The sequence below is a fragment of the Haliotis cracherodii genome, unplaced genomic scaffold, assembly GCF_022045235.1.
Source record: "Haliotis cracherodii isolate W230 unplaced genomic scaffold, xgHalCrac1.p SCAF_25, whole genome shotgun sequence".
In the NCBI taxonomy this organism is placed as follows: domain Eukaryota; kingdom Metazoa; phylum Mollusca; class Gastropoda; order Lepetellida; family Haliotidae; genus Haliotis; species Haliotis cracherodii.
Window position 1 is genome coordinate 5455234 of NW_027266281.1, and position 27062 is coordinate 5482295.

At 44.4% G+C, this 27062-nt stretch overlaps 2 protein-coding genes and 1 pseudogene across 2 annotated transcripts in view; 1 reads left to right on the plus strand and 2 right to left on the minus strand.

Moving 5' to 3' along the window:
- The first annotated feature begins 1133 nt into the window (after positions 1-1133).
- On the plus strand, positions 1134-7938 carry LOC139472730 (methionine-rich protein-like). Its single transcript, XM_071255182.1, has 3 exons — positions 1134-1254; positions 4052-4426; positions 7727-7938. The coding sequence occupies exons 1-3, from the start codon at positions 1134-1136 to the stop codon at positions 7798-7800; spliced, it is 570 nt and encodes a 189-aa protein (XP_071111283.1). The 3' UTR covers positions 7801-7938.
- A 5448-nt stretch (positions 7939-13386) lies between these two features.
- Positions 13387-27062, minus strand: part of LOC139472872 (uncharacterized) — a 30019-nt gene continuing 16343 nt past the window's right edge. The window contains exons 11-15 of the mRNA XM_071255339.1: positions 21769-21954; positions 19531-19671; positions 18530-18681; positions 17390-17460; positions 13387-16747 (exon numbers count right to left, since the gene is read on the minus strand). Coding sequence (XP_071111440.1) covers positions 14686-16747; positions 17390-17460; positions 18530-18681; positions 19531-19671; positions 21769-21954 — 2612 coding nt within the window. The 3' untranslated portion in view covers positions 13387-14685. The remainder of the gene's footprint in view (positions 16748-17389; positions 17461-18529; positions 18682-19530; positions 19672-21768; positions 21955-27062) is intronic.
- Positions 23262-26692, minus strand: LOC139472578 (uncharacterized; annotated as a pseudogene).

Here is a 27062-nt window from a genome sequence, read left to right on the forward strand (position 1 = left end):
AGCGAAGTGACTTTGGCTCTTTTGGAATACTTTGGCCCTTTTACAGAATTTTAAGTAGCTACATTTCAAGAGATTGTCAATGAAAACATACAATATTTTTTTACAGGTAGACAAGAAGTCATAGATGCTATTTATGCAATAATATGCTGAAATGGCCAAAGTGCATTTCGGCCCGTTTTGGCTCTGAGCTCTTCATATGATATTTATGTGCAAATATCGAGTACAACGTAAACACGATATTTTAACCCTCATGGGTATTACTGCATTTTGCTACTTCATTAGTCGGAGATTAACGAGGTCGTACGAGGGAATGAAATGGGTACTCAGTGCTCGGGCACTGTGACTTGGTTGATTACTTTCATTGTACCTCGTGTGTGCGCCCCGTGAAGATTCCGGGGTAGAATAGGTCTTCAGCAACCCATGCTTGCCGTAAAAGGCGACTATGCTTGTCGTAAAAGGCGACTAACGGTATCGAGTGGTCAGGCTCGCTGACTTAGTTGATGCCTGTCATTGATCCCGATTGCGTGGATCGATGCTCATGATATTAATCACTGGATTGTCTGGTCCAGGCTCGATTATTTACAGACCGCCGTCATATAGCTGGATTATTGCTGAGTGCGGCGTTAAAAAACAAACCAATCAACCTCGCGTGTGCATCAATCACTGGATTGTCTGATGCAGACTCGATTATCTATAAACCGCCGTCATGTAACTGGAATGTCGCTGTCTTTTAAACAATAAACACGACACAAAAAATAAGACAGAATCGTGACTAGGTCAGGGAGATGTTTCTTCCTTGTGAAAATGACACACCGCATTAAATTTAATGACTGCAGTCACATATTTCTAGCTTGATTGATGTAAAAATAAATGAGTTTGGAGACACGTAATCTCTCCTAAACGACTTGAGTTTAACGACTGTTAGGACTGTAAATTGCCATGGACACCATGAATCCTCCTCTAACCACTGCTGTGTAAACCGTAAATCCGTATGTCCACGTTTCTTTCAGAGTTGTGTTTTCGAGAAACCCGTGAGTTATGGCGCGTGAGGTTGGTTGTACATGGGTAGGTAAGTAGGTCCGGTTTCGTACGACGCATGCCTGACGTGGCGGTGACAGGGGAGTACGATCCCCATGATAAAAGGACCGGATGGCGAGTCACAAGTTATTCCGCCCACCGACGTCAGCCGGATCACAGCAAGGAAGATGTCTTTCTCCACATTCATCTTGGTCGCCGTGGTCTCAGCATGCATAGGTAAGATTACTGCCGGATTTATACGAATCAAACATTTAGGAGACCTGGTCTTTTAAATGCACAAAAACACATGACACATATTTGTATATTATTCATAATTTGAAAAATAACTATGCCGAATGGACGATATTTCAAAAAATGAATAGATAAAATCAATGGACATTTATTAATATTATATTTTTGTTACAAACACGATGCTGTTGGGAATAAAGATAACATATTGTAATTGTGTAGCTTAATTAAAAGAAAAAGAAAAGAAAATTAAACTTCGAAATTGATAATGTATCTTACAAGTATTTAGAAAATATTTGTCCTTGACAAAGCTGACCATACAAAGCTGTATTTTACACTGACCAAGAGTTATTCCGACGCCATCGTTGTTTTTTAATAATGGATTGCGACTCTACATTATATTTTTGCACTAAGTTTATACTTCTTACCGACTTTTACAATACATATGAAAGAATGCACAGGCTGATGCTAACAAAACAGTTCTTGTGGAAGTAAGAAGTTTTCTGTTCTGTGAAAAGTGACATACACGTATGTTGTTGTGTGATGACTTTATATTGTATTGATACTGTCAAATATGTTGTTGGCTCTTACCCAAAGCGTATGACGTCAGAATTGTTAACATTAACAGTTAACATTACAATGAACATAACATTGAATGTAATTAGTATTTTTGATAGTCTAGTTGATCGATCCTGCTGTTATGACTCAACTGTAGCACGGCTTCATGTTAAAATATGTCTGAAAAACCAGTGGTTGATAGTATGAACAACATGATACTATGGCTGTCGATCAAGGGACCAAACCTGACCAATCGACGCGAAAACTAGCTCCGTGTCTCGCACGGGGTGGACAAATATTCCTAAATCTATGATTATGTTTAAGCATACTCGGCAAAAAAGGTTAGGGATCATGTATGTTTTGGGGGAAAGGTGATCAAAGGTGAAATCTGATTGGTTAGTAGGAGAGACATAGAAGGGACATAACTCGAAATATTCACTGGTGGCGCTACGATCGAGACCAAAAATTTCGGCCTAGTTCGGCAAGGGAGGAAACTGGACCTTTACAGTCAGTTAACTCTTTTGCCTCGGGAAGGTGAATTAACGACATCGAGAAAAAAAACTTGTATACTTTACTGCATCATTTTGGCATGAACAAACGCAAGTACACATTCAGTTTCGGCGTGGATAACTCACGGCGCTTGGTCTGTCGCCGGATACACCCAGGAATGTATGTGTATAACCAACGTAGCTAATGGACGAAGTATGTAACCCAGTTCAGGGTTTGAAACATTTACCCTTTCCATCTTGATGTAATATATGAGAGGTGATATGGTTCGTAAGTAAGAGCGACAAAACCCTTTCCTGTTTACAGGGAACAAAATATGTCAACATAGGAATTGCATCGAACTTCATTTTTGTTATAGGTTCGTCAAAACGTATTTTGAAACGTCTTCTACATGTCTACTATGAAACCTTTCGAACTCTTTACTGAAGCCTCGAATGTTGTGACCCTGATAAAACAACCTTTGAGCAAGAGTCCCATGACGCTGTTTGAAATCTTCGTTTTTGTTGTTGTTGTTTTGTTTTTTTTGTTGTTGTTTAACGCCGCACTCAGCAATATTCTAGCTATATGACAGCGATCTGTAAATAATCGAGTCTAGACCACGAAATCCAGTGATTGACATCATGAGCATCGATTCACGTAATTGGGATACGATGACATGCATCAACCAAGTCAGCGAGCCTGACCACCCAATCCCGTTAGTCGCCTCTTACCACAAGCATAGTCAGTCGCCTTTTACGGCAAGCATGGGTTGCTGATGACCTATTCTACAGGGGTCTGAAATCTTCGTAGGATTCTTCCAACGTTGCGAAACGTAGACACCAACGCCGGAGCTGCTGGTATATTCCTCAACATAAAGCTGAAGTTGAAGATATCCCCCTTTTCGTCACTATGATTGCATTGATTAAAATTGCCGAACAGAAATTCATAAATTGTTACAACCCTTTCATATTTCGTCTGGAAATGTAAAACATATGCCTTTCATTTAACGTTGTGACATGTGGGAATTGTCTTCACGTCCGCAGTTGTAAGTGACAATAGACACGGGACAACACACATACGGCTAAAACAGATACCGGAATGGGTATACTTGACAATCACCAAGAAACAGCTGTGTGGAGGCCTCCATCTTGACAACGCGCCACACATCGCCGAACACCGTTTACACACCTGCACAAATACCCGTGTGCGAGTGTGTGAGTGAGTGAGTGGGTTAAACGCTGCTTTGAACAGTCTTTCAGTTCTATCACGGCGTGTCAGCTTGATGTGGGAGGAGTGAGTGAGTGAGGTGTGTTTAACGCTGCTTTGAACAGTCTTTCAATTCTATCACGGCGTGTCAGCATGATGTGGGATTGTTTCGCAATTTATATCTCAAAAGTTGCCAAAATTTGTAAAACGTCTCAGTAACGTCACAGTTAGACGCTGATTTTCAGTGTATTAGTCTGTTCTTTTGATTATGATAGCAATTATCCCAGTAGTTTCTGAGGATTCCCGATGGTTAATTCTGACTCGATCGCCGAATGACAAGGGCGACGCCATGTTTGTTAATAACAGTGAAAGTAGTTCCTACTTGACCTTTGATATTCGCATCTCTATCCGCATATGACCTCACTGGATACCGTTTTTATCCGTTGGCTTTATCCTGCCTAGAAACCTACCCATTATATGATATATACGTTGAATGTAGTCATATGCTAATCATTACTTTTGTTCATGGTTTCAGTCGGAGCACAGATGCCAGGATTCCCCTCCCCAATGGTGGGAGGTATGCCATCCGGTATGATGGGAGGTATGCCATCGGGTATGACGGGCGGCATGCCAGGGGGTATGATGGGTGGTATGCCAGGAGGTATGATGGGCGGTATGCCAGGAGGTATGATGGCTGGTATGCTGGGGAGACGAAGGCCAAGCTTCCGCAGGTCGCCATCATACCTCGGGGCAAAGCAACTGGGGTGTTCCTACGGGATAGACGTGGAGTCCATGCTGCGGTATCTCCTACCCCGAGGGTGTTCCCCGGCCAATGACTTCTGCCCCTTCAAATACCCAGGAAGACGATGTGTACAAGCGGGACCCATCGGCATGTGCTGCCCTTCATACGGTAGGTAACTGTCAGTGTCATCGCGTACTGTGCTTTCAAGCCCCTAAGAAATATTTTCATTCCGTGTCTAATAACAATCGAAATACACTAAAATTAAGTCTTACCTACCTTTGAGAACATTTATTTGTGTTTACAATTGGATAGTCAAATAATCATGTCTTGTCAAGCGAGACGAGTCGATCAGGCGCCATCTTGTTACCGTCACCTGATTTCGAGCCCCTCCGTAACAGTCACGTTAAAAATAGATGCAAAATCTAAAAATAGATCAGTCACATGACATTACAGCCAAAAAGTTTACAAACAACAGCCAATATGCCATCGGTACATACAATTGTTCTAATGCAAACTTATTAGGTTCATTTGTGAAAAAAAGTAAGTTGTAAGGCACGTTTTCACTATTTAATAAATATCTTACCTCGTGTAGCTTAATTCGTAACATAACCTCAGCCACAAATGGCCAACACGTTGATGTCTTCGGTGGGCTTTGAAGCGTCTACCTTAATTATGTCATAAAGCGCGTGATTACGTATTGTTTAGGGGCTCGAGAAGAGGTGAGGCTCAAACGTGTTAGGTTATGTGCTAAGTGAAAGAAGGCCGCTCATTGGCTGATTTGGTTGGACATGTAAACAGTACTAAACACAAGGGTAAAACTAAGGAGAATTCTTATGTTTGACTTATTAACCAAGAAATATGAATGTTTACATTGAGAAAGTACGCCAATACGGCAAAACAATAACTTGTTTCTCGTGAGAACAACTTAGGGTTGGTTTAACGCCGCTTTGACCAGTATTCCAGTTATATCGCGGCGTGTCAGTTTGATGTGGGAGGAAGGCCCGAAGTAATGCAGGTCTTAGACGTTTATGGTGCTGACAAACCTAGACACATAATAATCGGGGCGAATCGTGAGCATAGGTTTCTGGAGTGCCAAAGGGACGCAACTCTGCACAACGACTTGCACAAACGACTGAGCAACAATTATTTCAGAAATGCGGAGGTCGATTAGTATGTTTAGTAAGTCACGAGATGCAAATTCCAATTTCAGTTTCTGATCGATTCACGAAAATCACATACACACACATAGTGATGTCAAGCATGGTCTGGGCATGAAAACAAAATATTTCCTTCTCTTCAATAGACAATAGCCTAGAATCAATAACAGTATTGTTGATTCGGGTATAATGAGTTAGTATTTGGGAGGCAGAGGATTTAAAATATTAACCAGATAAGAATCAAGTTCGGTAGTAGAAGTAGTAGTAGTAGTAGTAGTAGTAGTAGTAGTAGCTGTGGTGGTGGTAATGGTTACACTCGTAGTAGTATATGGCACTATTTATATCAAGGAAGAGAACTTATGGATGTCAACGTTTTTATAATGAGGAACACAACGTTTCGGGGTATATGCTTACTCCTTCATCATTTGAATTCACCCGATGAAGGAGTAAGCATATACCCCGAAACGTTGTTTTTCCTCATAATAAAGAAGTTGAGATCCATAACTTCCAAATGCCTTTCAAAGACAATTTTTATTATTTTTTTATATTTGCATCGATGGTGAGTTGTGCATTGTCAGACAGACATGTTTACTCAGTAAAAGGCCAATGGCCCAAAATACAGACATGTGAACATAACATTTACAGGGCACAGAATTTAACATTAATTATTTTGTGAGCATAATATAAGAATTTACAAACTAGAAATAATGTTTGCTCATTATAATTACTAAGAATATTTATTACATGAGAATTACTGTATTGAGTAGGCATAGGAAGATTAACAAGGTATTTTTGTCTTAGGGCAGAATATAAATTACAATAAAAGAGTACATGGAATTCATCCTCAATGACATTAACTCCCTTACTACTACAATAGTTACAGAATCTGAGTGAACGGTCTGTTTTACTATATCTGTGCATTGGCATATAAAATCAAGAGAACATTGCTAGCACTTTAACTCGACACGGCAGTAGTGGTAGTGATTTAAAATGATTATTAATTAAAACAAACATGTGAACAGAAATTCCTTTTTGGACTCTTCCCCAAAACTATACGTGTTCCTGGTGCTTCTCCCATGTTGTGGTGACCTGGATTCTCCAACATATCGGAAACTGGTTGTTCCAGGGTTTCAGTTGATACATTTGCCAGTTAATAAAATCACAGGCGCATGGCAGGAGTACTGATGTAATCAGGCATAATAAACCTTCTGGCTGTTTGTGTAACTCCATTGAGTTTTTGAAACTGTGGTAACACCTCGTAGGAGTGAGTGAGTGAGTTGGGTTTAACGCCGCTTTTAACAGTATTACAGTTATATCGCGGCGTGTCAGCTTAATGTGGGAGGAAAGCCCGAAGTGATGCAGGTCTTAGACGTTTACCACTTCGGTGAAACCAACGAGCTCGGGTATGGTGCTGACAAACCTAGAAACATAATCTGGGCGAACCGGGATTCGAAACCACAATCATAGGTTTCTGGCGTGCCCAAGGGACGCAACTCTGCACAGCGAATCTCTGCGCCATAGACGACTGGGCCACCCGTGCCCCCTACACCTCGTTGTAGGGCTTACAATCATTATAACTTCCGTTCAGATTGTAACATGTAATGAAAGGTAAAATCAAATGACAAATGTTTTCTTTATATTCCCGAGGATCGAACTCGCAACCTTCATATCTTTAGCCCATTGAGTGTATCACAAGGCTACAGAGGTGTTGATAAGCAGCACTGCTTTTTAGAATGTCCTTTTCAAGATCCGTACGCCAGCAACTGGCTGTACAATGAATGAGCGTCGGTCAAAGCAAAACATGTAATAGTCTCAGCCTACGAGACGCACGTGCAGATTTCGTGCCATTGCGAGACGCACGTGCAGATTTCGCACCGTTGCGAAACCCACGTGCTGAGGTCACCGGTTTCATTGAACCGAGTTCAGGACTGCAGGCGATATTTCATCTATTTCATATTTCATCTGAGAGTTTTTTTACAGTTATTTCATTATATACGTTGTCTATGCGATGAGTCGGTTTAGAAGTTGGACAAACCATGTCTCCTCGAGATTACTAGAGATTGTAAACCCTCATGTGAGGATTTACAATCTCTAGTAATCCCTCGGAGACATGGTTTCTCCTACACTTACCCTTATGCTTACCCTTTTCGCGAACACCTGGTGTCATCACTTTTCATGTTTCAGTGGTCCATTCATATAATTCCCACAGATATATGCCCCTTAAGTGAATTTGTTTCTGCAGAAAATTTAGGCTGGTTATTGTCTTGCATTCATAATGTATATTTAATGAACGTTTTCTCTCTCGTTTCAGTCAGCAAAGGGTTAATTCATTCATCAGCAAACATGATATTGATGAAGAATATGGCTGAAATGTTCGCCCTCTAGATAATGAATATTCATCACAACGTAACAGTAAACTTGTGTTACTCTCTGAACTCCCCGAGGAACATTACTTCAGTATCTGTCACCATCAACAGGGAGACACGTCATTGACCAATCAGCGTCTATACTACCGACAAAACATACGGGAACTCATGAAATGATATTGAAGGCGCAATGGCGATAAATGTCTATAGAATAAATTTCAGGCTTGTAGATCAATATCTCGTGTGTCAACCATGGGCGATGCATGCTCGACACCGTGATGGCACACTGCTGATTAACTTGTATGTTGGCCCTTGGTGTTGCGAATGAGACAGCGACAGGAATCAAAATGCCGTCAATATAGGGCTGGCCAGTTAAATGTCCATTCACAATAACCAAATTAGTTCGCCTTTCGTGTGTGATACCGCCCACACTATGACACTACCGCCCCCATACCGATCGTGGTCAAGAATTGTTGCCCTGGCATACCTCTCGCCGCTACGTCGACAACACCGTTTTCTGCCATCTGTGAACAGAGGTGAAACCTTAATTCGTCTGTAATCATGGTATAACGCCATTGGCGAAGGGCCCATCTCTGGTGTTGCCATGCCCACTCCAACCGTTGCCCCCTGTGGTAAGTTATTAGTTTCACCCTACTCCGAACGTCTTGCCTTCATTCGGGCTGCAAAGACTCTTTTGTAACGGTAGGCGTTGAAATTCGCCTTCCTTGTATTGTACGGAATTCTCTATAGATTCTCTAACAGGAGCAGATTTAAATCTGCAATTAATATAATGAGACATCTTGTCGAGGCGTCCTTCTTGTCGGCCTGCAACTCCAAGTATCACTGCAACCCAACACCATACTTGTCAACAGGCGAGAAATTACACTTTTTGATTTGCCAAACATTCGTGCAACTTGGAATATTGATGTCTCCCCGTCTGTTCATTTGGGATACTATCTTGGCATTTTAAGCGTGTGCTGAACTCAACTGCATTTGTGATTTTGAATTCCCCAAAAGGTGCACAGACTTTGATTTCAGTGTGTACCTGTATCACGTGCAGTCCATGCGTCTTGTGAAATATCATAGTGGTCAGATAAGCGTCCAGAGGCAACACAACGGTATTGTAAATATACACCTAGCGGCAGCTGCTTTCACATAATTAGTTCCCCTATTTTTTATCGGTAGTATAGTATGGTTACAGCTATAGAACGTCCAACAACTGATGTTGCTTCATGACCATATTGTTGCTTAATTATTCGTCACATAAGTCCTCGACAGAAACAGTTTACGTTTCTGAAGCAAAGTTTGGATGTCAAAATGTCCAGAGCTGGCTGCTCAAGACGGTTTGCAGAGTTACGCATACACCAACGCTTCTGCACAGAACGAGGCAGCACATTTGATAATGGTGAACAGGAATAGAAACATATTGTGTTCCCAAATATATGTCCGCATATTGAAAAGAAAGAAATTCGAAATTATGCATATCGATACGTGTCGACTTCCAAATGGAACCCATACACAAAAGAATTAAATTTGAAACCAACAAACAACAAAGAAATGTTATACAATTAAAAAATGTATTATAAATTTAACGAGATTTACACGTCAATACAAATTGCTACAAAGTAATTACAAAGGCAGTACACAATAGAGTGGCAGTACAATATACAATTGCAGTACAATATTCAACGGCAGTATAAAATACAATAGCAGTGGTAATGGCAAAAATGTCAGGTATAATAAATTGTCAAGCTTCCAAAATAGGTTAGGCTGGATATCCAGGGTGAAAACGATGATCTTCACACAACCGCTGGTCTTGATGTAATGTGAGATGAGACTGGCACGCCCTTGTTCCCTTATATAGTCTAAATACGTTCTAGAAGGTTCTATACAGTGCGGGATATGTCTAGCAGTTCTGGAAATTCCAGATTACACTTGACTCCAAAAGCATTTTTAAATAGTAACTTCCACACAACTGCTTACAATATATAGTACCATATTCCTGACAACTAAACATTGCCAAAACAACGTTATGAACCTCTACTGAATCTCAACAGAAACAATGTGATACAATTAAACATTTTTTAGCTCAAATTTAGCTAAATTACACTGCCATGTGACAATATTCTGAAAGTAAATGTGTTCAGGGCCCACAATTTTGTTTCTCTCCTCCCAGAAAAAAAGAGAATTCGTATGTCTTAAAGAGCTTACCCCCACTCGAATATTAAGTGATGGGTTCCTAAGAGTATATCATCACCAGGAGATGAGGTCTGTACTGGTTTGTAGGCTTGGTGAGAACCTATAACGTCACTGTTGGAAACTAGACCAGCATGTTGTAGGTACCCAGGTTGTAGGTGCAGACAACAGTCTAGCAGCCAGGCTTTGTAGTTACAGAGTAGTTTATTGTTAACGTAGACCTTTTGTGTTGAACTTGTTTGTTTCCTTATTAAATCAGCTGTTGTTTTACTTCTTTATTTTCTTTCTATTCATACTTCTCCTCTCATTAGAGAACATCCATTTCACACCAATACAAGGAGTAATTAAGTGTCTCTTATGTACGAATGCATGACTGTGTCAACGGCCTATTTATTCGATTGCAGGACAGGCAAACCAATAACTAAAGTGAGAGAGTGAGTTGGGGTTAATGCCGCTTTTAACAGTATTCCAGTCATCTCAAGAGAGTTAGCTGACTTTAAAAGTCCAGTTTTCACCCTTGCCGAACTCAGCTGGAATTCCTGGGCTCGATCGTAGCGCCACCAGTGGTTATAAAGAGTTATGTCCCTTCTAAACCTCTCCTATGGACCAATCAGATTCCACCTCTCGTATCACTTGCATTTGCTTCAAAACAAAATGACGGCCCCCAGTCAAGACGATCTGATCGATAATCAAGATCTATATTGTGAAAAAACGGGTCTTACATTACACCAAGTGCATCAAATCTCGTTAGCACCTTGAATTAAAACATGAAAAGATTTGGAAAATATTTGTTGACAACGAGTTGGCGGTGAACATGCTTTGCAAATCCTGCAAACAACAAAAATCTTCATGACACTTGACGAACCGATTTTCGATTTTGTTGCGCAATTTTGACTGGACTATGCATAGACCCGTTAGTCCAGCCAACACGTAACTCCGTAATACAAGCCTAGTTCGGCAAGGGAGGAAAAAGAACTTTTAAAGTCAGTTAACTTCCTTGCCTCGGGAAGATGTATTCCAGTTATATCACGACGTGTCAGCTTGATGTGGGAGGAAACGTGGATTTCAGACGTTTACCATTTCGGTGAAACCCATGAGCACGGGTATGGTGCTGGCAAACCTAGAAACATAATCGGGGTGAACCGGGATTCGAAACCACAATCATAGGTTCCTGGCGTGCCCAAGGTAAGCAACTCTGTAGAGTTGGGGCGCCTCACACTTCTAGGCCGCCTGATCCCCAACTAGTGAGATACGATACACCAGTGCACGATCTGCAATCAGACAGATCATTCAGTCTGTACCTAACGGCCTCTCACGACAAGCACCAGAGTGCTGGGGTTCTATTTTAACCATCATCTCCACAGGAAATCATACGTATCAGAATACCAGTAATTAAACACAATACATGTCCTGAGCCATTTCTTTACGTACAGGCATTACATACGTCAGAACAATGTGGAAGGAAGGTCTTGCAGGTCTTAGACATCTGTCTCTTTGATGAGAACCAGAAACACGTATTCGGAGCTGACAAACCAAGGATCTTAATCAGCACGAATCTGATTCTCGAACACATCATCCTAAGATTCCTGTACGCCCAACAGACGCTGCCTCTAATATCCCTACAGGCGGTCTGTCCTTAAAGCACACAGTGTCATGTTATATGTTATTTGATGTATACCACTCAAAAGAAGTTAAGGAACACCCGATTCTTTCATATTACTATGGTTAATATCTCAGATTATGACAGAGATTAACTATAGTAATATGAAAGAATCGTTTGTTCCTTAACTTCTTTTGAGTAGTATATATGTTACAGTCATGGTGTACAATGACTGACATTTTCACTTAGGAAATTTACAAAACGTCCAAATATTGGAGTCAAATGTAACAAAGGTTATATTTGGGAAAGACTTTCTAAGTTAAGTGAGTGAGTGAGTTTGGTTTTACGCCGCTATTAGCAATATTCCAGCAATATCACGGCGGGAGACACCAGAAATGGGCTTCACACATTGTACCCATGTCGAGAATCGAACCCGGGTCTTCGGCGAGACGAACGAAAGCTTTAGCCACAAGGCTAGTTAAGTTGTTAGTTGTACAGATTCTCGTTGCTGTCGGACTTTAATTTTTGGTGGAAGCCTCGGTTAGACCGCTGATGATGGCTCTGCTTAGCACGTCTAGCTATTATCAGATTATTTTAATGGTTGGTTGGTTGGTTGTTTAACGCCACACTCTTTATATATATTCCTGTCATCACTTGCAATGATTCGAGATCCCCGTGGTAAAGACCTGACAGGATGTCCATGTGCCGCAGACGTAGGCCTATAACATTTAATGAAGGCCATGTTAGTAGTGCGTGAGTGAGTGAGTGAGTTGGATTCAACGCTGCTTTTAACAGTATTCCAGTTATATCACGGCGTGTCAGCTTAATGTGGGAGGAAAGCCAGAAGTGATGCAGGTCTCAGACGTTTACCACTTCGGTGAAACACACAAGCATGGGTAAGGTGCTGACAAACCAAGAATCATAATCGGGCCGAACCGGGATTCGAACGCGCATTAATGTGTTTCTGGCGTGACCATGGGGAGAATGGGAAGAGAGTAGAGAGTTGAAAGGGGTGTCCGCTATATTAAATATATGTTCCCGTTTTTTGTACCAAAGTCTGTGCTGTAATGCATTAACATGGTGAAGTACACAGTAGAATGTGAATCAGAATCAAAAGTTTTAAAACGTGGTTATTTGTTTATAGTTTAACCCTGCAGTCTGCAATATTCCAGTTATTTAAAGGAGGTCTGTAAATAATCCATTCTGGACAAGCTAATTCTGTGATTGACATGAGCATCGAGCCACACAACATTAGATATAACATGCAATCAACCAACTCACTTAGCCTGACCACCCGATCTTATTTAGTCGCCTGTTTCGACCACCATAGGTTGTGGAACTGCTTTCTTATCGGGAACTCTCACCAGTTCCAAAACTGTGGCTCATCATTGTTGGACTTGGCACCACTTACAGTTGAGACCCGTGAAGACCCAGTACAGAAATACCACAATAGGTCTTCAGCAAAAGGCAACAGTGCTTGTCATAAGAGGTGACTAACTGGATCATGTGGTCAAGCTCGCTATATACGAGTGCCGTATACTTGCTGAGGTAGTTCCTATAACAGTTGGGTGGTCCAGTAGCATTAGGCAACACAATGTGACCCTAGTTCGAATCCCAGATATGACCTGATTATGACCAAGACCTTCAATTACATGCGTATCTATCATTCCACACAACTGTTTAAATGCAACCAACCATTCCTTTCATTTCTGAATTTATTTGGCTTGATATTTACAAAATACATATATGTACATCACAAATTACAAATATCACAACTAGATACATTAAATGATCAGAAAAATAAAATAAATAAAATACTGGCTTGGAAGATACTGTTTTCACTACAAGTGAATATGTTGACAGTATAACTCCTAAAAGAAATATGTATACAATTCTTAATATCACAGAATCAATGAATGTACACACACCATGTTAGAACAGGTGTTTTGTTCATTTCCTTGTATACTCAAAATAAAATTAAGGACCTCCCAATTCTTTCAGATTAATGAAGATAATCTGTCATGGCATGACATTCCCTAACATCCCTTGAGTAGCGTATGTCCACAGGGATCTTGCAGCTCCATAGTCCAAGCATTTCCAAAAGAAGCATGTTTTCATTTTACAATTTCTGACTGTGTTCCTGCAGTACAGCTTTAAGCCATTTAGGAGCCCACACATCAACATCCACTTCACATTACTCAAGCACACAATCACTGATGGAGCCAAACTCAACACTTGGCAAGACAGGCTAACAGTGTAACCACAGAGCTATTGACTTGCCTATACACTAGAACACAGTTTCTTTATTACACTTCACACCATGCATATGGAATAAATATTTGTTTCCCATCAGATGCAATCTATTTGGTACTCAGCTGAGGCAGCTGAAAGATGAGCTTTGTAGATAACCATCCAATACATACTGCAAACTCTCACCAGGAAACTAAAACCTTCAGGAAACAGAAAAGGTTATCCTTTTCATATTTTTAATAAATTAAATGAGATTGCAGCTCTTTGATTATTGTACTCCAGTTCCCTATTGATACACGTATTGAAGAATGCAATGCACTACATCAGCTATGGGTCTCACATGTTGCCAAACTACCAAATTGTTTAAACTGATACATATGTTTTATAACAATTCTTCAGTCAGCAAATTTTGTTTCAAACTGTACCAACTGCTCTTTTCCTACATACATTAGATGTCCACCTCTAGATAGTGCTCAGCTTATCTCAAGGGTTGCCCATGCCTTCTGAAGCTCTACGACCTCGTTGAGCTCAACGTCACAAACTGTCCAGACAGCTCTTTTCCTACATACATTAGATGTCCACCTCTAGATAGTGCTCAGCTTATCTCAAGGGTTGCCCATGGCTTGTGAAGCTCTACGACCTCGTTGAGCTCAACGTCACAAACTGTCCAGACAGCTTTTTTCCTACATACATTAGATGTCCACCTCTAGATAGTGCTCAGCTTATCTCAAGGGTTGCCCATAGCTTGTGAAGCTCTAGACCTCACTGAGCTCAACGTCACAAGACTTCCTATTTCCTACATATGTTAGATGTCCACCTCTGGAGGCTGCCAAGCTTGTGTCAAAACTTGTCAAAGCTCTACGACCTCGTTGAGCTCAACGTCACAAACTGTCCAGACTGCCTGGTTCCTTGGGTTGTTGGTGTGTCCACTTCAAAGATAGTGCTCAGCTCGTGTCCGATGTAGTCTGTGGCTACCTCAGCGCCCTTCACCCCATCATTCTCATCAGGGGACACATCAGGGACCCCTGTCAGCAGATTGGACCATGTAATCTTGTCATTGGCAGATTCCGATCCCGTCATGCTGACCTTACTCCCTGGGGATAAGGACTCCTCTTCAAGGGTCAAGGATCCTGCATCAAATAATCGGTCTGGTACTGCCACAGGAGAAGATCTACTTCCAGACACCAAAGATTCCTCTTCCAGTTCCATTGAGAACAGCCTCGACTGATCTGTCAATGGCTTCTCTGTCGGTGAAGAAAGGCTGTCTAACTTTGCTCCAAGAGATGCGCCTGTACTAGGTGTAGAGTCCATGAGATTGAAATATTCAAATGATTTTGGAAAATCGGAGGAAATTGAAAATTCCTTTGAAACTGATGGAAGGACTTTGTCTGTGGATGCTGAACCATTCAGGATTGATGGTGCTGAGGCTCTTTGAGAATCAACAAAGGCTGCTCTTGGGGCAGGACGGATGTTTCCATCTGTTGGCAAGGAGGCATAGGATGAGTCAGGGCCGCTAAAAGATGACTTCCATGTTCTTGACATATCCTGGGAATAGCCTGAAGTGTCAAGCTTAGACTTCAGGTTTGTCTTGGAATCCTGTATCCTCTGTTGCCCAAGCTGGTATCTTTCAAGAATCTCCTGTTTCTGTCTCTGCACTTCTTCCAGCTGTTTCTTCAGCTCCTGTTGGCGCCTGTCGAACACGTTCCCGGTTTCCCGTGCTCTTGATATCAAGGACATGCCTTCTGTTGATCCATCCGACCTCACAGATTTGCTGAGGTTTGGACTTCCACGTTCGGAGGAAGACGTTAGAGTGATGTCCCCTTCATCAAGGTCAGATGGTGCTAGAATCGATATGTCCCTCCCTGGAGTTCTGGTCAGAGATTCATCCGGATCCTCAAATAACAAGGACTTCTTCACCCTCTCAAGTTTTGATTTTGACGTATTAGCCGACGTTTGGGATGTTGACAAGTTCCTACTATTATCAATGAAATCATGTCTCGACATACCACGTACAAGAATGTCGTCCATGTCAAGACTTCTTGGTCGAAAGGGATCTCGAATATCAGCTAAAATTCTGTCGGCAAGAGAGTCATGGGCACCTCCATCATGAGGCCTGGTTTCCACTGAACTTGATGCAAGAGTAGATGACCCTTTGAAAGAGTCAGTCCTTCCCATTGTCAATGGATACTTTTTGTATAGCTCCTCTCGTTGCCTTTCAATATTAGCTCTGGTTTCCTCCAGAAAGTTCCTTCTCTCAGCATTCCCCATGAGAATTTTCTTCTGGTATTCCTTCACCTTGCTATCCAAATCCGAATTTGTGCTGGTTCCAAGAGTGGAGGAGAACCCTGACCGGAGACCAGACTGTGACAGGGACAGGTCTCTCTGACTGGATGCAATGATCTTTTGTTGATACTCTCTCACCTTCCTCACATGGTCTGCCTGCTGAGCCAGACCGAGGGAGTGAGAGGCCATGTCTCGGGCACTAATACTTGACCTCTGAGCCGTGCCAGCAGCACCACCAGACCTCAATCCTTGATACCCCCGAAATGTAGTACCAGGAAAACCGGAGTAGTATCCACTCTCTCCTCCACCCTCTCTCTTTCCGTCAACCTGAACAGGCACAGCATGGAAAATACCACTGGAAGCGGCTTGACCTACAGATCCGAACCGATCTGACGCCAAGGTCTCAGCTCTGTGATCTCTCCGACCAGGATCTGGGAGATGTTGTGCGCCAGAAGTGACCTGGTTTGTGGTCGTGTTGACTAGCCTATATTGAGACATTGGTTGTCCAGCATGAAACTCGACTTGTGTTGGGGGGATACTTGATGGCTGTAGCCCTGGGGGGACCTCAGTGTTCTCATTAATCCCTGAGATCTGTTTGAACTTGCTGATCAACCCATCCAGCTCCATCTGTTTTTCTCTGCAACAGAAAAAGGATGTTTGTACTTGTAGTATTTTGTTTGTTTATTTAAGAATTGACCTTCACTTTGTGTGAGTTCATTGGAGTATGAACCTGCATAGAGTGAGGGCCAAACTGTATGAACGTCGCTATTTAAGTGCAATAATCTTGGACGCGACGTTAAACCCTATTTCACCTCACCTCACCTCACCTCGCATGGGGTGACTAAATGGATCGGGTGGTTATACTCGGTGATTTGTGTGTCTTTGTACACTGATAATGTGTATCATTGCTCACAATAATGTTCACTGGTTTGTGTGATCCAGACTAGATTACTTACTGACTGATATCATAAAGCTGGAATATTGCTGAGTGTGCAGTTAAACAACAAACAAACAAACACAGTACCTTAAGACGCAAAATCACAGTGGCCTGTAAACACTCCAAATAAGGGCCACACAAGCCTGTGACTATATGATGAGGAAAGTCCCATGCTAACAGAAACAATGACATGCAGTCAGCAAGTCACAGAGTGTAACCTAACGATCCTAACACAGGTTGCTCACTAACTATATGTATCATAAGCTGTCAACCCCACGTGGGGCCAGGTTCTCACAGGCCAGGAGACACTATGGGTATGGTACTGAAGGCTACAAAACTTACTCTAACTTGATGATCTTGTCTTGCCAGGCCCTTCTCTCAATGTCTGTCTGTGCTGGGGGACCTGTGTCTGTCTGGAAGGGAGTCAATAACAGAATGTGTTATACAGGGGAGTCAATACTATAATGTGTTATACAAGGGAGTCAATACTAGCATGTGTTATACAGGGGGGTCAATACCAGCATGTGTCATACAGGGGGCTAATACCAGCATGTATTACACAGAGGGCTTAATACCAGCATGTGTTATACAGGGGGCTCAATACCAGCATGTGTAATACAGGGGGCTCAATACCAGCAAGTGTTATACAGGGGGCTTAATACCAGCATGTGTTTTCCAGGGGGCTTAATACCAGCATGTGTCATATAGGGGGGCTTAATACAAGAATGTGTTATACAGGGGGCTTAATACCAGCATGTGTTATACGGAGGGCTTCATACCAGCATATGTAATACAGGGGGCTCAATACCAGCAAGTGTTATACAGGGGGCTTAATCATGTGTTATACAGGGGGCTCAATACCAGCATGTGTTATACAGGGGGCTTAATACCAGCATGTGTCATACAGGGGGGCTTAATACAAGCATGTGTTATACAAGGGGCTTCATACCAGCATGTGTTATACAGGGGGCTTCATACCAACATATGTAATACAAGGGGGCTAATACCAGCATGTGTTATACAGGGGACTTAATACCAGAATGTGTTAAACAGGGGGCTCAATACCAGCATGTGTTATACAGGGGGGGCTTAATACAAGCATGTGTTATACAGGGGGCTTAATACCAGCATGTGTTATACAGGGGGGGCTTAATACAAGCATGTGTTATACAGGGGGCTTAATACCAGCATGTGTTATACAGGGGGGCTTAATACAAGCATGTGTTATACAGGGGGCTCAATACCAGAATGTGTCATACAGGGGAGTCAATACCAGTATGTGTTATACAGGGGAGTCAATACCAGCATGTGTTATACAGGGGGCTAATACCAGCATGTGCTCTTCTAAAGGTGTAATGAAGACTTAACACATGGTTAGTGTTCCGCTATATTCACTTGTTTTAGCTCTGAGGGATTGAACAACAAAAGTGTCTCCCTTTCTTATCCTTGAGATACAAAGTATCATGATTATCATGTCTTTACCTGAGTGTCTGGAGATTGATCCCGCAGTGACCTGACCTCGATGTGGACTTGTCGGGGAACATCACTCCTTGTGGCCGGACTGTAACCTTGGACAGTTGTGGACGGCAGAGAGCAGGTCTCCAGCGCCGAGTACTCCGATAGTGGGGACAAACCTGCAAGAGTGAGTGAGTGAGTGAGGGTGTGAGTGAGTGAGTGACTGTGTGAATGAATGTGTGTGTGAGTGAGTGAGGGTGTGAGTGAGTGAGTGAGTGAGTGAGTGTGTGTGTGTGTGAGTGAGTGAGTGAGTGAGTGAGTGAGTGAGTGAGTGAGTGAGTGAGTGAGTGAGTGAGTGAGTGTAAGAGAGGGTGGGTCGGTGAGAAAGTGTGAGTGAGTGAGTGAGTGAGTGTAAGAGAGGGTGGGTCGGTGAGATAGTGTGAGTGAGTGAGTGAGTGAGTGAGTGAGTGAGTGAGTGAGTGTAAGAGAAGGTGGGTCGGTGAGAAAGTGTGAGTGAGTGAGTGAGTGAGTGAGTGAGTGAGTGAGTGAGTGAGCGAGTGTTTGTTTGTTTGTTGTTTTACGCCGCACTCAGCAATATTCCAGCTATATCACGGCGGTCTGTATTAAATCATGTCTTGACCAGACAATCCAGTAATTGACATCATGAGTATCAATCCATGCAACTGGGAAACGATGACATGTATCAACCAAGTCAGTGTGCCTGATCACCCGATCCCGTTAGTCGCCTCTAACAACAAGCATAGTTGCCTTATACAGCAAGAATGGGTTTCTGAAAACCTATCCTACCCCGGATCTTCACGGGTCGTGTGAGTGAGTGAGTGAGTGAGGGTGAATGAGTGAGTGAGTGAGTGAGTGAGTGTGGGTATCTTTGTTAACAACATATTGAGGGGCACACATAATATCCACATGAGGAATTAAACTCGGGTCTTTGGCATGACAAGCCAACGTTTTAACCAGTAGGCTACCCACAGCCCAGTCACAAGGCTGGGTGACTTTGAATGACTCACCATTGGCCAGTTGACCTGGAGGCAGGGGAACCCCGGGCTTGACCGTCTCACCCACCACCTGACTCGTCTCGATGGCGGAGCGGCTGGCATGTTCCTCCTTCTGTTCTTTAATACGGTTGAACAACTTCATCAGCGCACCGTCTGTAACACACACTCGGACTGAACAAGCATGAAATACTCATTTCCCCTGCCAATATCACATCTCCGGTTGTGTGGAAGCCCAGAAACATTTATGCTTTTCAAGATCTGTTGATGCCATGGAAACTCAAAAAAAATTTTTTTTTAAATCCCAAACTATCAAAAAGCACCAGTTCACCACTAGACCCATGTGTGTGCCAAGTTTGGTTATGACCTCTCATGTTTTTTAGTTCTGTTCTGACGGACGGACGGACAGCACACATTCCTACAAAAGGGAAATAAAAATATGGAAATATCCAGATGAACCCGATCTCAATACCCTTCTGGATTACCCAGGGAGTCATATCTCCAAACTACCCCATTAAATAAATACCTTGTATAGAAACACTTTTGCTGCCGCTAAACAAAGATCTGCGCACATCCCATTACGGGTCATGTCAGAACGACCTTTCGCAAACTTTGACCAACCACTGAAACGACTAACAGGAAGTCAACATCAGCCAATTAGAAAGCAGCTTTCTGGAGCTTTACGGCACTCGTTTCAACCAGGCGACTTCCATTTCAGACTACGCTTGAAAAAACTGTTAACAATTCTCGAATAAAATTTTGAAAACTGAACATACACACATTCTGGAATGTCTAATATATTGTTGAGATTGTATAGCAGTGCTTCCTCCGTTCAAATGTTCATCCAACGGAAGCGACAGATAGACGACAATTTTCACGGAATCAGTCAAACAGGCTGATTCTGTCGTTTTCGAGGTTGCATGATTAGAAAACACATTCTGACTGTCACTTTCATCATCTTGTAAGCGATGCTTTGATTGGTCTGATGAAAGGTTGTTGACCCGTAATGGGATCTTTGTTTAACGACTGAAAGATAGGGTCTGATTTTAATGAGATTGATTGAGAATGGAAACATAAGTTACATTGCGAGTCTTGGGGACACAAAAACATATGGTTGTTCAAATATATGAAAACTGTACATTGCATGCTGCATACAGCTGACATTTCTGTTCAGGTGCACAGTGTCACAGTTGTGTTTCTTCTTGAAATCATCATCTAGAGGTGACGTGAAATTGGGTTTAACGTCACGTCCAGGATTATTGCACTTATATAGCGACGTGCATGTACGTGTGTGTGTGTATTTGTGGCTGCTTGTACTAGTCCGGACTGATGCCGATTTATAGTGCTAGCTCACTGAGATACCATGCCGCAGTTTAACATGAATATCCCACTCAGAGACAGTATACTGACTCCGAGCCGAACAGTCCTTGTTTTAACCCCTTAATGCCAGCGCCAGACATTGGTGACAACAAATCTTTTGGTATGACTGGGTCATGGGATCACACCCGTTTTAAAGTCAGTTAACTCCCTTGCCTCAGGTAGATGCAAGCTCCTTTCCAGCGCGTGACACCTTCGTTACACTCTCGGTAACATCGCTGCCACCAGTATGGGCGGCCATTACAAGATTCTTGAAATTTGCCCTCTTTACCCTAAATGTAGTAACATTGATACTTTTGTTTATTTCTTTGGGAATGCCATGATATTTCATTTTGAACAGGTTTACGACTTACCATGTTTTCCAGATGAATTAACATTGTTGTTTTAATAATCAGATTGGTTCGAGATAGCAGACTAACGGAAAATCAACCAACTTCTCTCTTACATTCTTACTATATCAGTAACACGATAGTTTTAATGAAACAGAAATTCATGGTTGTGGCCACCTATTCACAGTGGGGAGTTTTGACTGGTGGCAGCGATAGTATAGAGAGCTCCGCGAATGGGCTATCGCTGTGAGGAGCTTGAGGCAAATGTAATGACCAGTGAAGCCAACATGTCAGGCCGGCAACTCTGCATTGTGTGATTTACATGCACTTACCGTTACACGAAACATGCAGCAAACTTTGTGATGATGCGAGCTGTGCCTGAGAACCAAGACTATTATTTTTTTTAGCCTAAGATTGTTGTAACTCCCATACTTCAATATTGGCTGAGATGGTCATGGCGCCATGATTGCTTTGTGGAACGAGACCTCGAAGCTCATTAGCTGTTAAGTTCACAGTATGCTCAACCTTTCTCATCATATTTAATTACCATTTTTCTTGAGTTTGGCCGTCTGGTCTGAGATTGTAACATTTGTGACATCTTTGAGAGCTGTGACATCCGTGGATGGTTGCCGTAGTGACACAGTGTTGGGTTGGTGAGATGGGTCATGTGACTCGGAACTGGATGGGGTGTCGGGAGGTGTCTGGGTGTCAAGCGACATCATCACTGGGGGATCTGAAACCAACAAAACTCGGATGAAGCTCTTCAGAGAAACCTGAGTTCAATGACCCCTAAAAAAATACTGAGCATCCTTAAACATCTGCAGCGATATCTGCAGATCTATGTTAATGCGAGATGGTCGGGTAGCCTAGTGGTTAAAGCGTTTGCTTGTCACGCTGAAGACCCGGGTTCGATTCCCAACATAGGTACAATGTGTGAAGCCCATTTCTGGTGTCCTACGCCGTGACATTGCTGGAATATTGCTAAAAGCGGCATAAAACCATACTCACTCACTCACTATGTTAACACATAGGAGCAATAGCTTGATGTTTGTAGATAATATAATGTCTTATGTCTTTGAGTTGCATGGATACAAAAATGTACCAAAAAAATTGAAATGCCTGATAGATAACAACACACTGCATCCTTTTCAACTTTGCGGAAGACAAACACGTTTTTATTGCAAATATAGAGATTGTGTATGTGCTGGTGACGTGCTTCATTCCGATTCGCTTTATAGACAGGGTATATAAATTTGTAGAATTTTCCTATTCGGAATATTCTATAAGTAATACGTTACCACTGTTATACCGAGGCTGTTGTCTCCCACAACTGCTGCTATAGCGAAATCTACCACAGAGATCTCAATTACCTCATGCAGCACGTGCGTAGCCACCTAGCTGCCATGTGACACCCTTCACTCTTGTCTCTTGCGAGAGCAAGTGCTCGTGGGACGGACGGGCGGGCAGCAGCCCAGTGGTAACGTATTACTTATAGAATATTCCGAATAGGAAAATTCTACAAATTACATTAAGTAATACGTTACCACTGTTATACCGAGGCTGACTACCACAGTAGGCGGTGGGGAGCACCTACAACCCGAATCCTGACTGCTAGCGTTCCTTCCGACCAGCGGAAGTAAACACCAAGGCGGAAGCACTCGATGCGCATGCACCTAGCTAGGCGTTACCCTATAGGAATACCAAAGCACTGTCAAGCGCATACCGTAAGGCTCAATCGTCATTGCCAAAACGATTGGTGACTCCAAACGGCCCCACTGGATAGGTATTTCATCGCCGCAGCGGATGAGAACACTGTATCCGCGTGAGCTTAATCTTAGATCAGGTTAAACAGTCGAAAAGAGGGAAATTAATTTCATTCAGACCGTATATCCCAGAGCAAGCCTACTTAAAGTATGCATTAGGCGCGTGACCTAATTCCAGTATTTGTAAGCATGCATCACAAGGTTGGGATACACGACAGACAATTAAATACATAATTGTCAAAATACAAATAAGGACAAAGCACACAAAAAGCCGCCCTCACCTGTGGTGTGAGTGCGCTGGTTTGCGGGACCCCAACTCCTGTACCCACGGCAGTGGGGACATTGGAGACGACCCAGATTGACCACCGTGCAAGGTCTGACGCCTAAGGAGTTCGGAATTGCGCTGGGCACACCCCTTAGGTGCCCGCTTGCGCCGCGATCCGCGGGCCAAGACGGTGCACACTCTCCACGACGGCATCAGCGACCTGTTTGAGGTAATGATTGGCAAAAACCGAGTCAGAACGCCAGTAACAACCTCGTAATATTCTGCGAACAGAGATATTCGAGTGTAGGGCAAATGTTGCCGCTAGCGCCCTGATCTCGTGCGGGTTTGACCCCGCTACCGGTAACCCCCGAGACCAGTACGCCAGATTGATGACAGAACGAAGCCACAACGCAATCGAGTTGCGAGTTAGGTCAACCGTGCGATTAGGGTTACACGATATGAACAGACGGTCACGCCCTTGTCAACGTTCATTCGAAGCCTTAAGATAATACTTAAGGGCCCTAACCGGACACAGCGCTCTGTCCTCAGTATCAGCAGGATGTAAGATTTCTTTGAGTGATCTTACAGTGAATTCTCTCTCCGTTTGCCCGATTCTCGGCGACGAAGCCCATGAGCAGGCCCAGGCGGACCGCTCCTTCGTCACCCCTATCGAATCGTACCTTGGCGACATCGAGTGCATGAATTTTGGATACACGTGCCGCCGTGGCAAAGGAGAGGAGAAATGCTGTTTTCCAAGTCACATGCCGGAACGAAGCACTATGCAAGGGTTCATACGGAGCTTCCGTAAGTGATTGCAACACTAGGGAAAGATCCCAGGCCGGTGCCCGAAGGCGGCCCTTCTTAAGATCGTGCTGTTTGAAACCCTTGATAATACCCCGTATCACTGGCTCTTTGGAGAGACTGGTACCCATAGCAACGTCCCGTACCGTAGCAACGGACGAGACATAGTTGGCAATGGAACCCCCGGAGAGTTTCCGGGTCTCTCGCAAGTGAGACATGAAACGAGCAATATCCTGCACAGATACCTTATCTGGCGAATGAATGTGATGTTTACAACACCACTTCGTGAAAATAACCCAACGTGCATTATACACCTTCTTGGTAGAATCACGATGCATACTAACGTATGCCCTGAGACGCCCGGCAAGAAAAACCTTTACTCCTCAGACGCTCGGTGACAACATCCACGCGTGCAGATTGAACTGCCCTGCGTTTGGATGAAGCTGACGGGTGTGAGGGTGGATCAAGAGATCCGGTCTCACAGGCAGTGGAAGTGGCGACTGCGTGACCTGGGTCAGCAAGTCGGGGTACCACGATCTGTTCGGCCACATGGGCGCGATCAGTAACATTCGACAGCAAACTCCTCGGAGCCGGCTTAGAATGTGTGGTATCAACGCTGTCGGCGGATAAGCATAAGCGTCCAAGCCCGTCCAGTCTAACGCGAGAGCATCGTGATCGATGGCCCTCGGGTCCGGGACTGGTGATACAAACAACGGGAGTTGATTGTTGAACCGCGTTGCGAACAGGTCGACCATCGGACGACCCAAACCATCGGACGACCCACAGCCACTGAAACACTACTGGGTTCAGCATCCACTCTGTGGGGCTCGGATCCTGAGGCCTCGATAGAGCGTCGGCCAGTACGTTCCGCACACCTGGGATGTGAGGGGCGCGTATCTGGCACGGGACACTGTCCACCAGAGCGTAAAACTCGAACGTGAGATCGAGTAGCGAGTGACTGTGGGTTCCCCCCAGTTTGTTCACATAGGACACTACCGTCGTGTTGTCTGTCGCCAGCATGAGCCGGGCGTCGACGAGACGATGCTTCCAGTGATTGACTGCGTTGATCACTGCCTTGAACTCGAGACAATTGATGTGAAGACCTAGTTCGTCTACGCACCACAGCCCCGAGCTCACCTCCCCCTCTAGATGGGCGCCCCAGCCCACTAGAGAGGCGTCTGTATACAGGGTCAAGGGACCGTCCACCACTCCAGATGCGGTCGGAGCCGATCCGGGAGGGCGACGGTCGCACTGTTCACCTCCGTAGCTAACAACTGGATTAAAAACCGTTGCAGCGGGCGGAGTTGGAGCCGACCCCGTTCGGTGCAGGCCTGGGCTGATACAAGTAGCCCTAACAGCTGTTCCCAAAAGTGAACAGTCTGTTGCACCGCTAAGACTTTGGCAATCATCGCCTGAATTTTGTGCCACCGGTCTGGGGGGACAAAGAGGCGATGGGACACCGTGTTGAACCGACCTCCGATGAACTGCAAGTTCTGAGAAGGGGTTAACTCGCTCTTGGGGAGATTGACAATCCACCCCAATTGCTCCAAGAGCCGACGTGCGAAAACGAGATGTCGTGACAGGGTGTCCGTCATTCGATTTGCTACTAGCGAGTCGTCCAGGTACGCGAAGTACCGGACACCCCTCCGGTGGAGAAACCCCACTATGGGGGTGGTTAACCGGGTGAACAGCCAGGGAGCGGATGAAAGACCGAATGGGAGTACAACCCATTCGTAGTGCCTGCCTTGAAAGACAAACCTGAGATACTTGTGATGAACCGGGTGAATCGGAACATGCAGATAAGCATCCTTCAGGTCGATCGAAGCGAGCCAGTCGGCCGGCATGATCAGTGCTTTCAGGTCCGCCAAGCTCAACATTCTGAACTTGGGCGGCTTGCGCAGGTAGAACTCGTTGAACGATTTCAAGTTGTGAATCATTCTGAGTTCGGCACTGTCCTTCTTGGGAACTAGAAATATCCTGGAGTAAAACCCCGGTGTTATTTCTGGTAGAGCTAACTCCCGAACTGCTCTCTTCTCCACCAACCTGCCGATGGCATCGGCGAGGAAGGGAAGATCGGTTTCCGAATAGAAACCTGCCGACGGGGCAACTGTGAGCGGCGGATTCACTTTGAGATCGAGCCGATAGCCGTACCGAATCGTGTTGACCACCCACGGGTCGTCGAACACTTGTTCCCAATTCTCCCAGTAAGTCTGGAGTCTGGCTCCCACTGGGGAAGGAAAGGGGGGCCTGACAGGCTGCGGCAGGCGCAACTGTTCAGGGCCAAGTGACTCGGGTTCGCCTTAGGGCCAACCGAAGTTGGCGCTGTCGGCATACGAACCCCTCCAATGAGAGTCACCTGGAGGGGCCCTTGCCGTCCTTAGACGACTTGGGCTTCCCCCAGTTCCCCGTCTTCCCGCGAAAGGGCAGCTGATTGCCCATACCGGAGCCCTCAGGGCGGGGCTACTTCCCAGAGGAAGAAGAACCCGACCCCTTAGACCTACCGGCCGCAGCAGCCTGGGGCGCGCTCCGGTTAGGAGCGGCACCCAGGCGCCTATGCAGGGACCCAACAAGAGCAAGTGTGTGCCGAGAGTCCTCGGCAACGTACTCCAGGGAAGCATTTAAACTGAGCAGGCAGTTGTAAATGCGCTGGTCACGGTCCGTGGGAGAACCTTCGACCAGACTGGCCGCTGCAGCCAAGTAAGTGTCTCCGTGAGACATGGAGTGCCGAGCGAGGGCGTCCAGCTGGTGCAAGGTAGCTTGCGTTACCGTAGCAGCCGGTGGGGCACGGACACCCAACCGCTCAACATGGGCCTCCGCGGTAGGACCAGCCTCGGGAAAGGCAAGGTCATGTACCGGGAATAAACCCTTTCTCCACGACGTCGGAGGTAACGGGAGACCCCGACCGGAGGCCGCCGCGAAGGCGTTCTCCAAGGAAGGCTTGATACCGCGCAGCAAGGTTGATGCGGGGAAAGCCATGTCGGAAGACTCATCGTATACCTCGGAGGAACCCAC